Source organism: Gossypium hirsutum, chromosome D10 (genome assembly GCF_007990345.1).
Source record: "Gossypium hirsutum isolate 1008001.06 chromosome D10, Gossypium_hirsutum_v2.1, whole genome shotgun sequence".
NCBI classification, from domain to species: domain Eukaryota; kingdom Viridiplantae; phylum Streptophyta; class Magnoliopsida; order Malvales; family Malvaceae; genus Gossypium; species Gossypium hirsutum.
Genome location: NC_053446.1, coordinates 58,039,452 through 58,053,039, shown reverse-complemented (window position 1 = coordinate 58,053,039; position 13,588 = coordinate 58,039,452). Strand labels below are relative to the sequence as shown.

Here is a 13,588-nt window from a genome sequence, read left to right as displayed (position 1 = left end):
AAGGACATAGGAAAAATTCAGGGCTGTATTAGCCTGAATTTGTTGTATAGTTCTAATAGTATTCGTATGCAGTACATAGATAGATGAACATAATTGTATAGGTTATTGGTTGTTCTTTTAACCGTGATACATGGCGTGGTGGTAGTCCACCTCATCTCTTAATAATGTAGTTTGGGGTTTGATCCCTATTTATGAGAATGGAGTACATTTTTATTGAGAATGAAAACTTTATTCTCGATTCTAAGACAATTTTTATGAAAGTCTTTATTTGCTTCTCTTCGATGAAAGTTTTATTTTTCTAGGGTGTATACTAATTTTTGACCTGATTCTTCTTCTGATAATCAATTCAACTTTTGATAAAAAAAGATATACTTTGGTTATATTTTATCTCTTCAACAAGTTTAGTAATGAGTATAACGGTCTTATTGTTCTGATGGAAAGAAGAACTTATTATTAGCTTTTCAGAAAATTTCCAAACAACAATATTTCTTATTTTACTATGTTTAACTCTATGTGTGTTCCTTTATCCATATAGTACATTGAATATACAGAAATGATTGTAGTAGAGTTTCTGTTCTTCGTATTAATAATTATCTTCGTAACTCCAAAAGTTTTTTTCTTTTAAAACCTGTCATTTTATTTTAAAATGTTTTTATGTAAGTTTTTTTTAAAATATTTTTAAAAAGTAACGGGACTCAAGCTTTGAATATTAAAATGTAAGGACAACTCATATTTTAAATAAATTATGAGTTTAGTATATTGTCAAATCAACATAATAATAATTTGTATACTACATGTTAAAAGAAGGAAGTACATGTAAAAAACATGCATAGTATCTTAACAAAAATGGGCGTTGAGTTTATTTTTTCTTTCGCCTAACTAATCGCATTTAAAAAAGTGGAAGTTGGTTCACATGATTGTCGACTTTCACTATATTAAAACCCACTCGATCTTTTATTCTCACCCGAAATTATATTAAACTCTTTAACTTTCAAGTTCTCCAACTATTTAACCCTAAAAAAACATTTAATGTTATTTAAATATATTCTAAGGAGAAAATGGTCGATTACATAGCCAATAATGTGTGGTAAACTCTTGAGTTGATTTTTTTTAAAAATTAATTATTATTGAAATATATTTTTAGATTTTCCAAGTTATAATCTTATTTGTTTGTGATTTTTGAGCAACCAATAGAGCAAATTCTCCTATCCTGATAGAATTTAAAGTTCCCAGCTCCCAATGGATGTATCCGGGAACACTTGGAGGATGTCAGTCTTTATGTGGCTTCTAAATGGGAGAAGTTTCATGCCATTCTTGAATTTGTTGCGGCCTTGGTCGAAAGATGAAGACCAAAAACTTTTACCTTCCATTTGCCTTGTATGGAAGCCATCATCACTTTTAAAGATGCTGCTTTAATAATTGGCCTTTTGATCAATGCAAAGAATATGATAGGACCTAGTGGCATAAAAAAGAAGACGAGTGCAAGCGGTTGCTAGGATGCCATGTCGTCAAGAGAAATGTCGAAGGAATTAGATGGGTGTCGGTTGAAGTGTATGTAGTTGAAGAAGCGTGTCGAACTCTCCACCTCATACCACTGTTGAGGAGATGGATCAATACACCAGAGTTTGGATGCTTTGGATGATAGGAGGAATACTTTTCCTAGACAAGTTTGGGAATAAGGTCCATACCTTGTTTCTTTGTATAGGGTGCTTACCAGGGTTGCCTGTAAAGCAATCGACCAAGTCAATAGTTGTTGCTTGCTTCAACAAACAGGGACATGGATATGCATGTCGTGGTTAGCATGTAACACCTTAAAGTCGGTATGAAAGTTTGACCGGATTCAGAACATTACAATGGTCACTAGAGCGACCCATTTAATCTATCATTCATTTATTACATATAAAAACATATAAAAACATGAAATTTTAGATGTTCAAATAAAAATAAAATCATTTAACAAAATTTAATCAAATAACCAATGAATTCCAAAATAGAACCAAAGTAACCAAATCGACCAATTAACAGATCCTAAGCACATACCAAAGCTACATTGAGTAATGTCTTTACGAAAGTAAGAATTTGCAGAGACTTTTGGTGATGCTGCTCAATCACAAAATTTTCAATCCAACTTTCACTTGAAAAATTTGGACCATGCGTGTCATCCTTGCGCAAGTGTCATGTTAATCTTTTCGGTCCCAACTAGCGGGATCAGACTTGGAGCCACTGTTCCAATATTTTAGCTTTTCTGCCTTTTCTACCTACCATCCTACTGGATCATTGTACCATGATGTTGAGAGATTGTTTCATGCTTACATCCCTCTATCACCATTTGTGACTCCAATGATGGAAATAACTTTTGACAAATTTGGAGTTTTTATAGCTTTTCAGTCAGTTGTGCCTGACCACACCTTAGCCCTTGCATCCCTTGTGTCGCTGATAAGGCAAACAATTGAGTAGACGGAGTTCTTCTGACCTGCGTTTGAAACAAACGATGTGTGAGGCAATAATGCACCAAACAAGGGTCCACGGTGATGAAATCTGCCTTGAAATAGGCATCCGTCAGGTTGTAGTACTCATCTGCCACGTTGACGTCATGTTCTTTTTTTCTTCGTGTAATTTTTGACAAATTGATGGTTAATGATATTTCAATTAATTTTATTTGCATTCATTTATCGACTCTTGAAGTTTTTAAGTTAGGTTGAGGCTATGATATTTGCAAAGTAAATAAAGATGCAATTTAAGCACCAGTATATGTAACAACACAATGTTAAAATACAAGGTTGAGAGACGTTAACATGGGATTTACCAAGGACACGATAAAATACTTTTGCATACAAGTAACATTGCAATTGCACACGATAATGTTGTCTTTTTGAACAGAAAAGATTGATTGTCGTTGAGCATTTTAATGAAGCCAATTGAAGATGAAAATGGAGAATACATTATGCACATATTACTTCGATGTGAAACAAGGGACATATTTGCGAAACGGGCGAATATATATTATGCATACCATCCATTTTGCATATGATTTTTCGTGTCGGTAATGAATGAGCCTACGAAGCTCACGAATGAAAGACTAGCAACACTTGATATGGCTTGAAGACAAAGAGATTCTCTTTTCCCTATCCTCTAAATTTGATTTTATGACCAAACAACGAGGTTCTAATTAAAAAGAACATATGAATATTTAGTCAAAATCGATATTTATATGTACCTTTAAAATGGGATTACAACGAAGGATTGAGTTGGATTTTATTTATAGCCATTAAAATAAAAGAAATTAACAATGGTGGTTGATATTCATAAAATCAAATAACTCGACACTAGTAAGTGTCAAGTTTAGAAATTTTTTCCGACAATCAAGTATATCTACTTCAGGACTTTTTTAGGGTTAAAGTTTCCTGAACCTATGTCTTTTCATTCTAAACACTATAACCATGTATGTTAGAGTTCATAACCTTTTTTCAGAGATAAAATATTCTTAATGAAGCCAGAAGCCACTTTTATGGGCTAAGTCAACTTCCAAAACTTTTTGCAGCCATCATGCCTTCAAACGGTAACAATGAATCGATCAAGTATACTCATGTTTTTACTCTATTGAGCTTTTACTAACTCAACATCATCAAGGCATTAGTTGATCTATAGAGTATATTGAGGTGAAATGAGTTATAACTTAACTACAGATGGTATGAGTCCGCCTGCTCTTCTCAATATTGTTGCTTAACATGATGGTTTGACATCCTAAAATCTTAATGAAGCCATTAGCCAATAATTAGATATGTAAGATACTATTCACCTTTATTACGATTGCACCTACATTGAGACCAACAACAATTGAGGGACTCTATTTCTTAAAGAAAATCAAAGATAAATGAAGAACAATGAGGAAGAAATGAAGAACAATGAGGAAGAAAGCTGTTGGAGATCGAAATGATTAAAAGATTATTATACTATCATAGCAAAAGAACGAAAAGTATAAAAGATGAAGATAAAAATTAAACTTCGAAGACCTAAAAACAAAATTCGTTAAAAAATGTTGAGTTATAATATTTAACAAGTGTATTTTGTAAGATTATAAAAAAATTATTTATAGATTATTTTATAAGTCTAATAATAAAAAAATAATTTAATTGTTTGAAATAAATAAACATAGTTTAAAAAATTTAACTCGGAGAAAGAGAGAAACTAGAAAATAGAGATAAAAGTTATATAAAATGTCTTATTTCAATAATTTTTAAGTCATTTTAAGAGGAAAAACAATTCTTTCCATTTATGTGTAAAATATTTTACTGTGACTCATTTTATTTTATAAAATAAAATTTTACATAAATTTAGAATTTTTTAATATAATAATATTTGACTTGTAATATTTTTTGAAAATTATTAAAGTATTGAAAATCGTGTTAATTTAATAATATTGAAAATTTTTAAAAATAATATTGAAAATTATCTTATAAATATAATAACTTTAATATTAAAAATCGAATCTTTTATCTCAGTTAAAAGTCTCTTATCTTCTTTAGTATTAACCCATTTGAAGAAAAAAAAAGGAGACAACAGCTATTTTTTTTTTCTTTATTCGTGAGTTTTTATCCTACTCGGAATCATCCCCCACCAGGAACACGTAGACTGACTTCAGCTGTTGTCTTTTTTTTTTTAACTTAAAAAAATTATATATATCAGAAGTTCGGAACAGTAGAAATGTGGCTTCTCCAATTATTTTACTAGGGTTTTTACAGAGAAGAAAGGATAACTGGTTTCAATTTTTATTCATTTTCTCTGTTTCTTGCTACTTCGGTTTTCTCGGAAGCATGGGAAGAAACGTTTTCTCTGATGAAGAAGGTTAAACCCGCGGAAATCAAACCCCTAACTTCTTTTTCTTTAATTTTCACTATTGAAGTTCTATCTTTTTCTCAAAGATTCTCTATTTTGATTTTGGGTTCATTCTTGCAGATGAGTTGGAGGTCGACGAGGAAGGAGAGCCGATGGAAGGGGACAATATCAATGACCGCGACCCTGATGACGAGGATGAAGAAGACGGTATTACTTAGTTTTTTTTAGATCTGATTTCTCATTTCAGAGCTTGGGAATAGCTTTCTAAATTCTGGGTTCTGTTTTCTAGTTAACCTTTTTTAAGGGAAATAATGAAAATGAAGAAAATTAGGGCTAAATGGCGTGATGGATATAATATTTTGGGGAGGGGGTGTTAAAGTGTTATTCTTTTTTTGTTAATTGTTCTTGAATTATTTTTAGTTATTTATTTATGTTTGGTTTGAACAGAAGATGGGCAGGATGAGTATGAGAATGATGGATTCATAGTTGATGATGTGGAGGATGAAGATGTAGATGAAGATGAAGAGAGGGAAGATAGTGACGAAGAGAGGCGGAAGAAAAAGAAAAAAAGAAAGAAGAAGTTAATATTTTTTCCTCCTATGATAATATGTGATTGCTACACTTGTTCAAAAGAGAACTTTATATGATGTTCCTAGGTCCAACAGGTTAGCTTCGCCAATTTCTGATATTTTATATCAATGTTTTCAGGGAAGCTGAGGACCTTGATGAAGATGACTATGAGCTTCTACGGGAGAATGATGTTAATGTACCGAAGGTTGTAAGATTTTGTTTCCCTACCTTAATGAAAACATTATGATTGTTAAATTTCTATATCATTTAATCATTTATGTTTCGAAATGGAATATTGTACATCATTTAAGTTCTTTCCATTGTTATTGAAATTTGATCATATTGATTGGTTTTATCCCTGTTGAATTGAAAATTGTTATACAATAAAACATTAAACTGAAGACAATGGTTCAAATTTAACATCTGTTTTCTTGCACAGCTCGATTAACTATTTATTTGGGGTTTTGGTTCGTCTTTTCTTTTTTTTTAATCCAGGGAAGCAAGAAATTTAAGCGGTTAAAAAAGGCTCGGAGAGATTTTGATGAGGAGCAATTTGGACTTTCTGATGATGAGTTTGATGGAGGCATGAAGGGTAGCGCAACTGCTGAGGAAAAGCTTAAGCGTACTCTATTTGGTGATGATGATGGTTTGTGCATTGAACATACTGTCCATTATCATTATTATTTTTATGCAGTTTTGAAGAACTATCTGGTTGACATATGCAATGTTTTAGGACAACCTCTTGAAGATATTGCTGAAGATGAAGAGCCAATAGAAGAGGAAGAGGATGGAGATATGGGTGAAGAAGATGAAATGGCAGACTTTATTGTAGAAGAAGATGAGGAGCATGGAGCTTCTGTTAGGTACAACTTTTGTACAGCATGAATATGGAGTCCTTTATACATTTAACTTTGGACTTTTGGAGTTCTCTTTATTAAGTAACTTGTTTGCAGACGGAAGAAGATGAAGAATAAGAAGTCAAGGCATGCACCGGATGTTTCATCATCTGCTTTAAAGGAAGCTATAGATATCTTTGGTGATGTGGATGAACTCCTGCTGTTACGCAAACAGGGCTTAGATTCTAGTGAGCAGAAAGAAGGGCGACTTGAAGATCAATTTGAACCAACTGTTCTTTCTGAAAAGTACATGACCGAAAAGGATGACCAAATTCGGATGACTGATGTTCCAGAAAGAATGCAGGTTTGTTGATTTGGTTTAAAAAATGTTACAAATATATATATGTTTTCCTTTTGTCTCTCTTAATGCAAGTCTTGATTGGCTTTACTTTTCTGTTTCCAGATCTCAGAGGAAAGCACCGGGACTCCTCCAATAGATGAACTCAGCATAATTGAAGAGAGCACCTGGATATTTAACCAACTTATAAATGGTGCAGTACCATTATTTGGTAAAGAAAGGCAGGATCATTTTATAAACAAGGATGACATTATGAGATTTTTGGATCTAACTCATGTACAGAAGTTAGATGTTAGTACTTCCTGACTTGATTGATAAATGATTTATCTCATGCGCTGGTTTATATTTTCTTAGTATTCTTGCATTCTTTCTTGCTTGCAGATTCCCTTTATTGCGATGTATCGCAAGGAGCAGTGTCTTACTCTGCTTCAAGATCCTGAGCAACATGATGTTGATGATGATCAGGATAAATCTGAAAAAGCACCTACAATGAAGTGGCACAGGGTAACTGGGCTTGTCATGGAACTATGAATTTGTATCTAATCAAGCCATAATTTATGGAAAGGTTTTTTTTGTGATTAACAGCTACAATGCTTCTATTTAGGTGCTTTGGGCAATTCAGGACCTTGACCGAAAATGGCTGCTTCTTCAAAAGAGAAAGAGTGGTCTTCAGTTGCACTACAATAAGCGGTTTGAAGAAGAATCACGACGCATATATGATGAACCAAGACTTAATTTGAACCAACAGCTTTTTGAATCAATTCTTAAAGATCTCAGGGGCGCAGAGTCAGAAAGGGAAGTTGACGATGTTGATGCCAAGTTTAACTTGCATTTCCCACCTGGGGAGGTTGGTGTTGATGAAGGCCAATATAAGAGGCCCAAGAGGAGATCACAATATAGTATTTGCAATAAGGCTGGCCTGTGGGAGGTTGCCAGCAAGTTTGGATACAGTGCTGAGCAACTTGGAGCACATCTATCTCTGGAAAAGATGGTGAGTATGATTTGTAGTTTCTGTTATATTGTGTTGAGATCTAATGTTCTTGCTTCATTTAATTTTAGGATGATGAGTTGGAAGATGCAAAGGAGACACCAGAGGAGATAGCTTCAAATTTTACATGTGCAATGTTTGAGACTCCACAAGCTGTCCTTAAAGGAGCCAGGCATATGGTATACATTGTTATTCTAAGCAAATACTGTAATATTGTTGATAATAAATCTCATTGTACCATGTGTAGTTATTTATGGTTCTAATTTCCTAGGCTGCGGTTGAGATAAGCTGTGAGCCGTCTGCCAAGAGATGTGTTCGGAATATCTTTATGGATAATGCTGTAGTATCAACCAGCCCTACCCCTGATGGAAAAATAGCAATTGATTCTTTCCATCAGTTTGCTGGTGTGAAATGGTTGCGTGAAAAACCTTTGACCAGATTTGATGATGCACAATGGCTCCTTATCCAGAAGGCTGAAGAGGAGAAGCTTCTTCAAGTAACTATTAAGCTGCCAGAAAAGTTTCTTAATAAGTTGATTAAAGAATGTAATGACCAATATCTTAGTAATGGTGTTAGCAAATCTGCTCAACAATGGAATGAGCAGAGAAAGCTAATACTGCATGATGCTCTTTTTGGTTTTCTTTTACCCTCAATGGAGAAAGAAGCAAGGTCCTTGTTGGCAAGTAGAGCTAAGAACCGGTTACTTTTGGAATATGGCAAGGACTTGTGGAATAAGGTTTCTGTGGGGCCTTATCAAAAGAAAGAAAGTGATGTTAGTTCTGATGAGGAAACTGCACCACGGGTCATGGCCTGCTGTTGGGGCCCTGGGAAGCCTGCAACCACTTTTGTGATGTTGGATTCATCTGGGGAGGTGCTTGATGTGCTTTATACTGCTGCTCTTACATTACGGTCTCAAAATGTACATGATCAGCAACGCAAGAAAAATGATCAGCAACGTGTTTTGAAGTTCATGACCGATCATCAACCACACGTCGTTGTTCTTGGAGCTGTGAATTTGTCTTGTACTCGATTGAAGGATGATATCTATGAGGTAGGCTTATCATTGTTGACATGTTAGGTGTTTTCTCCGTTTGTCTAAAATGATTTGTGTATTTTATCTTTTAGTTTTGTTTTCTTCAGTAAAAGAAACACTTCTTGTTTTCTTAGTATTTTATCTAGGTTATTTGGCTTCTACTACTTGTTAGGTTGCTAATCTTGCTTGAAATGTCTTTTGACTAAATTTCCTAAAGCCTTGAGGAGGCTGATTATCTTTAATCAAGTGCATGAATCATTTCAGAAAATATGATTGTTTTTAACTAAAGATGGTTCTATCATTTTAGAGTATTGAGTGTTTCTTTATATAGTTTCTCCATTTCTTATGCTGCTTATTTGTTTGATTCTTCACCAGATTATTTTTAAGATGGTGGAGGAAAATCCTAGGGATGTTGGGCATGAAATGGATGAGCTGAGCATAGTATATGGGGATGAATCTCTACCCCGTCTCTATGAAAATTCTAGGATTTCAACAGATCAGCTCCCTGGCCAGTCAGGTAAAACGGATTCTCATATTCACAAAATTATACCCATCTTTGTTGAACTGTTCTATTACAAAGTTTTTCATCCATCTTTTTCTGTTGATGAAGATGTTCTGTCTTTTATATGAATGATATTAGGCATTGTTAGGCGGGCTGTTGCCCTTGGGCGTTATCTTCAAAATCCATTAGCGATGGTTGCCACATTGTGTGGCCCAGGGAAGGAGATACTCTCTTGGAAGCTTAATCCAATGGAGAACTTCCTCACGGCAGATGAGAAGTATGGCATGATTGAACAGGTTTTGGTTGATGTCACAAATCAGGTGGGCCTTGATGCTAATTTGGCTGCAAGTCATGAATGGTTGTTTGCTCCTTTGCAATTCATTTCTGGTCTTGGACCTAGAAAGGCGGCATCACTGCAGAGATCATTGGTCAGAGTTGGAACAATTTTTACTAGGAAAGACTTTTTGTCAGCCCATGGACTTGATAAGAAGGTGTTTGTTAATGCGGTAGCCTTTCTGCGCGTCAGACGGAGTGGGCTTGCTGCCAACAGCAGCCAGTTCATTGATTTGTTGGATGACACTAGAATACATCCAGAATCTTATCTTGTTGCCCAAGAGTTGGCCAAAGATGTTTATGATGAGGATCTTAAGGGTGACAATGACGATGAGGATGCATTGGAGATGGCAATAGAACATGTTAGGGACCGGCCTGGTTTGTTGAAAAGGCTTCGTCTTGATAACTATCTAAAAAGCAAGGATCGGCAAAATAAGAGGGAGACCTTTTATGATATAAGGAGGGAATTAATTCAGGGCTTCCAGGATTGGCGTAAACCGTATAAGGAGCCAAGTCAGGATGAGGAGTTCTTTATGATTTCAGGTGAAACTGAGGATACCCTGGCAGAAGGCCGAATTGTGCAAGCTACAGTTAGAAGAGTGCAAGGCGGAAGAGCTATATGTGCACTTGAATCTGGATTGACTGGGATTATTATGAAAGAAGACTATGCAGATGATTGGAGAGATATAATTGAGTTATCTGATAGGCTGCATGAAGGTGACATCTTGACCTGCAAGATTAAATCAATTCAAAAGAATAGATATCAAGTGTTCCTGGTTTGCAAAGATAGTGAGATGAGAAGCAATCGACACCAGCATGTCCAGAACCTAGATCCTTACTACCATGAGGAGCGAAGCAGCATTCAAAGTGAGCAAGAGAAAGCTCGTAAAGAGAAGGAGCTGGCGAAGAAGCATTTTAAGCCCAGGATGATTGTCCATCCACGCTTCCAAAATATTACTGCTGATGAAGCTGTGGAGGTATGTTACAAGTAATGGAACTTTTTAAGTTAACGTGGATTCTGTTTGAATTGAATTTATTATATAATGAAAATTAAAAAGCCCAAAGAATATACAAAATTAACAGAACATATCTCAGTTGTGTCAAGGAGTGTGCACATACATTATATTTATGCCATAACGCCAAGCAACAAAAGCTCTCTAAACTCTTTCAGCAAGTCACATTGATTAGGTGTACATGAGGTGTGTTTTGATGCTCGTTTTGTTAGACAATAGGCATAAAAAATCCACGTGATAGAAATTCTTTAGTTTCTTCTTTCTTTTTTTTACTTTCTTCATTAGTTGTTCCTTTACTCGTAAGAAGGGGCATAATTTCAAACTCTACTTCTCAATCTGTGTATTCAACAACCGGCATGGAATCACTAGGAGATCGTTCATACTGGCCAACAAAAGAAAAAGGAACTTTGCATGTTTTATAGAAGATCATAATTATATGTTAATGTTATTATGTATATACAGAGACACGTACAAATACATGCAAATATACGTGTTGCACCTTAAGTCGGGCAAGTGCTTTTTTTTTTTTGCCACCTTGTGTCGGTAATATCTATGGCTTAGCACCTTGAGTTTGCTTTGCACACCCTTGACAGCACTGCTCATCCCTATGACTTAGATCTTCTGATGCTGTTGCACATCAGGCAGTATGCATTTGTTATCCAATCCTGCTTTTGAGTTTTGATTACTTCAATGCCTGAATCGTTCTAAAAAATTCCACATTTCCTTATGGCTTTTATTATGTTTTCCTTTCATGACAGTATTTATGCGACAAGGAGCCTGGAGAAAGTATAGTCCGTCCCAGTTCTCGTGGACCTTCTTATCTGACTTTAACTCTCAAAGTCTATGATGGGGTTTACGCCCATAAAGAAATAGTTGAAGGTGGTAAAGAGCACAAGGACATCACCAGCCTGCTTCGCATTGGGAAGACATTGAAAATTGGGGAAGACACTTTCGAGGATTTGGATGAGGTAACTCTTTATTTAAAATGCTTGTTTTCCTGAGATTCCCCTTCTTAAAACTTTGAAGGGGTGTGAATTGAGTGGAAATAACCATGGAAATAACCACGTAAGCATGGTGTTGCATGGGAGTTAGGTTGCAGCAGGGAGTTCTCTCCAGTCGTAGAAATGAAGGATGAACTTTCTAATTTGACCATAGGAGCTCAAAAATTGATTGTTGTTTTACTGTTATCATTATACAAGAAATCCGTTTGTCCGTGCTTCAAATATTGTGGTCTTCTATTAGGGAATTCTAAACTTGGAATAAATTATTGTTCTTTCAGAGAAAAAAGTCATGGTTGGCTCCTTGACGAACTGATGTCTTGACTTTTGGCTCTCTTTAACGAGATGTATATCTTTTCTTTTTAGTCAATGTTCTTATTATTTAAAAATGTCTAGCTAATCCTTATTTATTATCTTTAATGATTAGAATACTAAATTAGGAGAGTAAAATCAATATTATTAAAAAAAAAATTCTTGGATGAAACAGATGCTGCTATCATCTAATGGATGTTACTGTTAATATGTTTTAGAGGCATAGAAATCCATGTAATGGATGTCTGTTGATAAAATTTAAATTGCAGGTAATGGATCGATATGTTGATCCCCTTGTGTCTCATCTGAAGGCAATGCTGAGTTATCGTAAATTCAGGAAGGGAACTAAATCAGAGGTTGATAAGCTTCTAACAATCGAGAGACAAGAGTATCCTATGAGGATTGTCTATTGTTTTGGCATTTCTCATGAACATCCAGGCACTTTCATTCTTACTTATATACGAAGTACGAATCCGCATCATGAGTATGTTGGTTTATATCCCAAGGGATTCAAGTTCAGAAAAAGGATGTTTGAGGATATTGATCGTCTAGTTGCATATTTCCAGAGGCATATCGATGATCCACAGAATGAGTCAGCTCCATCAATAAGATCAGTTGCAGCAATGGTACCAATGCGGAGCCCTGCTGCTGGATCCTCTGCTGGGGCATCTACCGGTAGTGGTTGGGGTGGTCCAACCAATGAAGGCAGTTGGAGAGGCCAATCTTTCGACAGGGGGCAATCTTCCACTCCAGGGTCAAGAACTGGTAAGTATTGAAACATCTAACGTGAAAATTTTGGACACAATACAGTTATATGAACCAAGAAAATGAAGGATCCATTTGTTTTGCATAAATGGGAGATCTTTCAATTAGTTAATTTCGGTGAAGAACTTTTCATTTGTTTATAGTAGTGAATAAAAGTTCATTCTAAATGCTAGTCCTTTTATTGTATGCGTTTTGTACATTCAAGTGTATTTTCGTTTTGGGTTGCTTGTCTCCTTTTTGTCTAACGTTTAGTTGGTTTGTTTGGTATAAGGCCGAAACGATTACAGAAATAGCAGTAGTCGAGATGGGCATCCAAGTGGTGCACCACGGCCCTATGGTGGACGGGGACGAGGTAGGGGTTCATATAACAGCAGCAGAGGACAAAATGAGGGGCAGGATTCATCATACAATGGAACTCCAAAACGGGATTCAGGTAACAAAAGAGGGGAAGATGGTTTGGGTAATTTCCCCGGTGCTAAAGTTCAAAACTCTCCAGGTAGGGAAGCTTTCCCTGGTGGTTAGGGTGGCAGTGCCGGAACCCAAAGTGGCAGTGGCAGTGGCAGTGGTTGGCAATGACAATGGTGATTTGGACTGCTGATTGGTCCCCAAAGGATGTAATATTATTATCTACTTGGAGGATAGCTGTAGTGTTAGGTGTAGGGGGTTTAGTTTTAGAATTCACAAATGAAATTATTGCTTTGCCTGCTGACTGAATAATAAACTGAAACATGTAGTTGTAGTTATAGTGTGTTTGTATATGTATAAATTGGATCAAAGAGATACATCTGATACGACCAATGTATCTTTCAGTTTTTTCTTTGGCATGAACATTCATTTTTCTGTATTTTTATCTTGTAACAATAGTTCTCATGTTCTCACGAATGGAAACCTGAAATTTGTCTCTATATCATCTCCCTGACTAGATTATTTGATTGACTATTTCATTTCTCCCATTTTTTTACAAGTAGAGTTTGCCTAGATGGGGATTTTCCACTTGCCTCGAGAGTTTGAACTAGGATTTTCCACTTGCTCTCCTGAGAGTTT

General features: G+C 35.5%; 1 protein-coding gene across 1 annotated transcript; it reads left to right on the top strand.

Annotated features, from left to right (window-relative positions):
• The first annotated feature begins 4,608 nt into the window (after window positions 1-4,608).
• LOC107915200 (transcription elongation factor SPT6 homolog) lies at window positions 4,609-13,449 on the top strand. The gene is made up of 17 exons (XM_016844367.2): window positions 4,609-4,845; window positions 4,957-5,043; window positions 5,284-5,416; window positions 5,545-5,611; window positions 5,902-6,052; window positions 6,140-6,269; window positions 6,360-6,606; window positions 6,706-6,891; window positions 6,982-7,104; window positions 7,205-7,591; window positions 7,660-7,767; window positions 7,860-8,639; window positions 8,997-9,138; window positions 9,262-10,433; window positions 11,228-11,437; window positions 12,049-12,544; window positions 12,816-13,449. The coding sequence occupies exons 1-17, from the start codon at window positions 4,815-4,817 to the stop codon at window positions 13,064-13,066; spliced, it is 4,701 nt and encodes a 1,566-aa protein (XP_016699856.2). The 5' UTR covers window positions 4,609-4,814; the 3' UTR covers window positions 13,067-13,449.
• The last annotated feature ends 139 nt before the right edge of the window (window positions 13,450-13,588 follow it).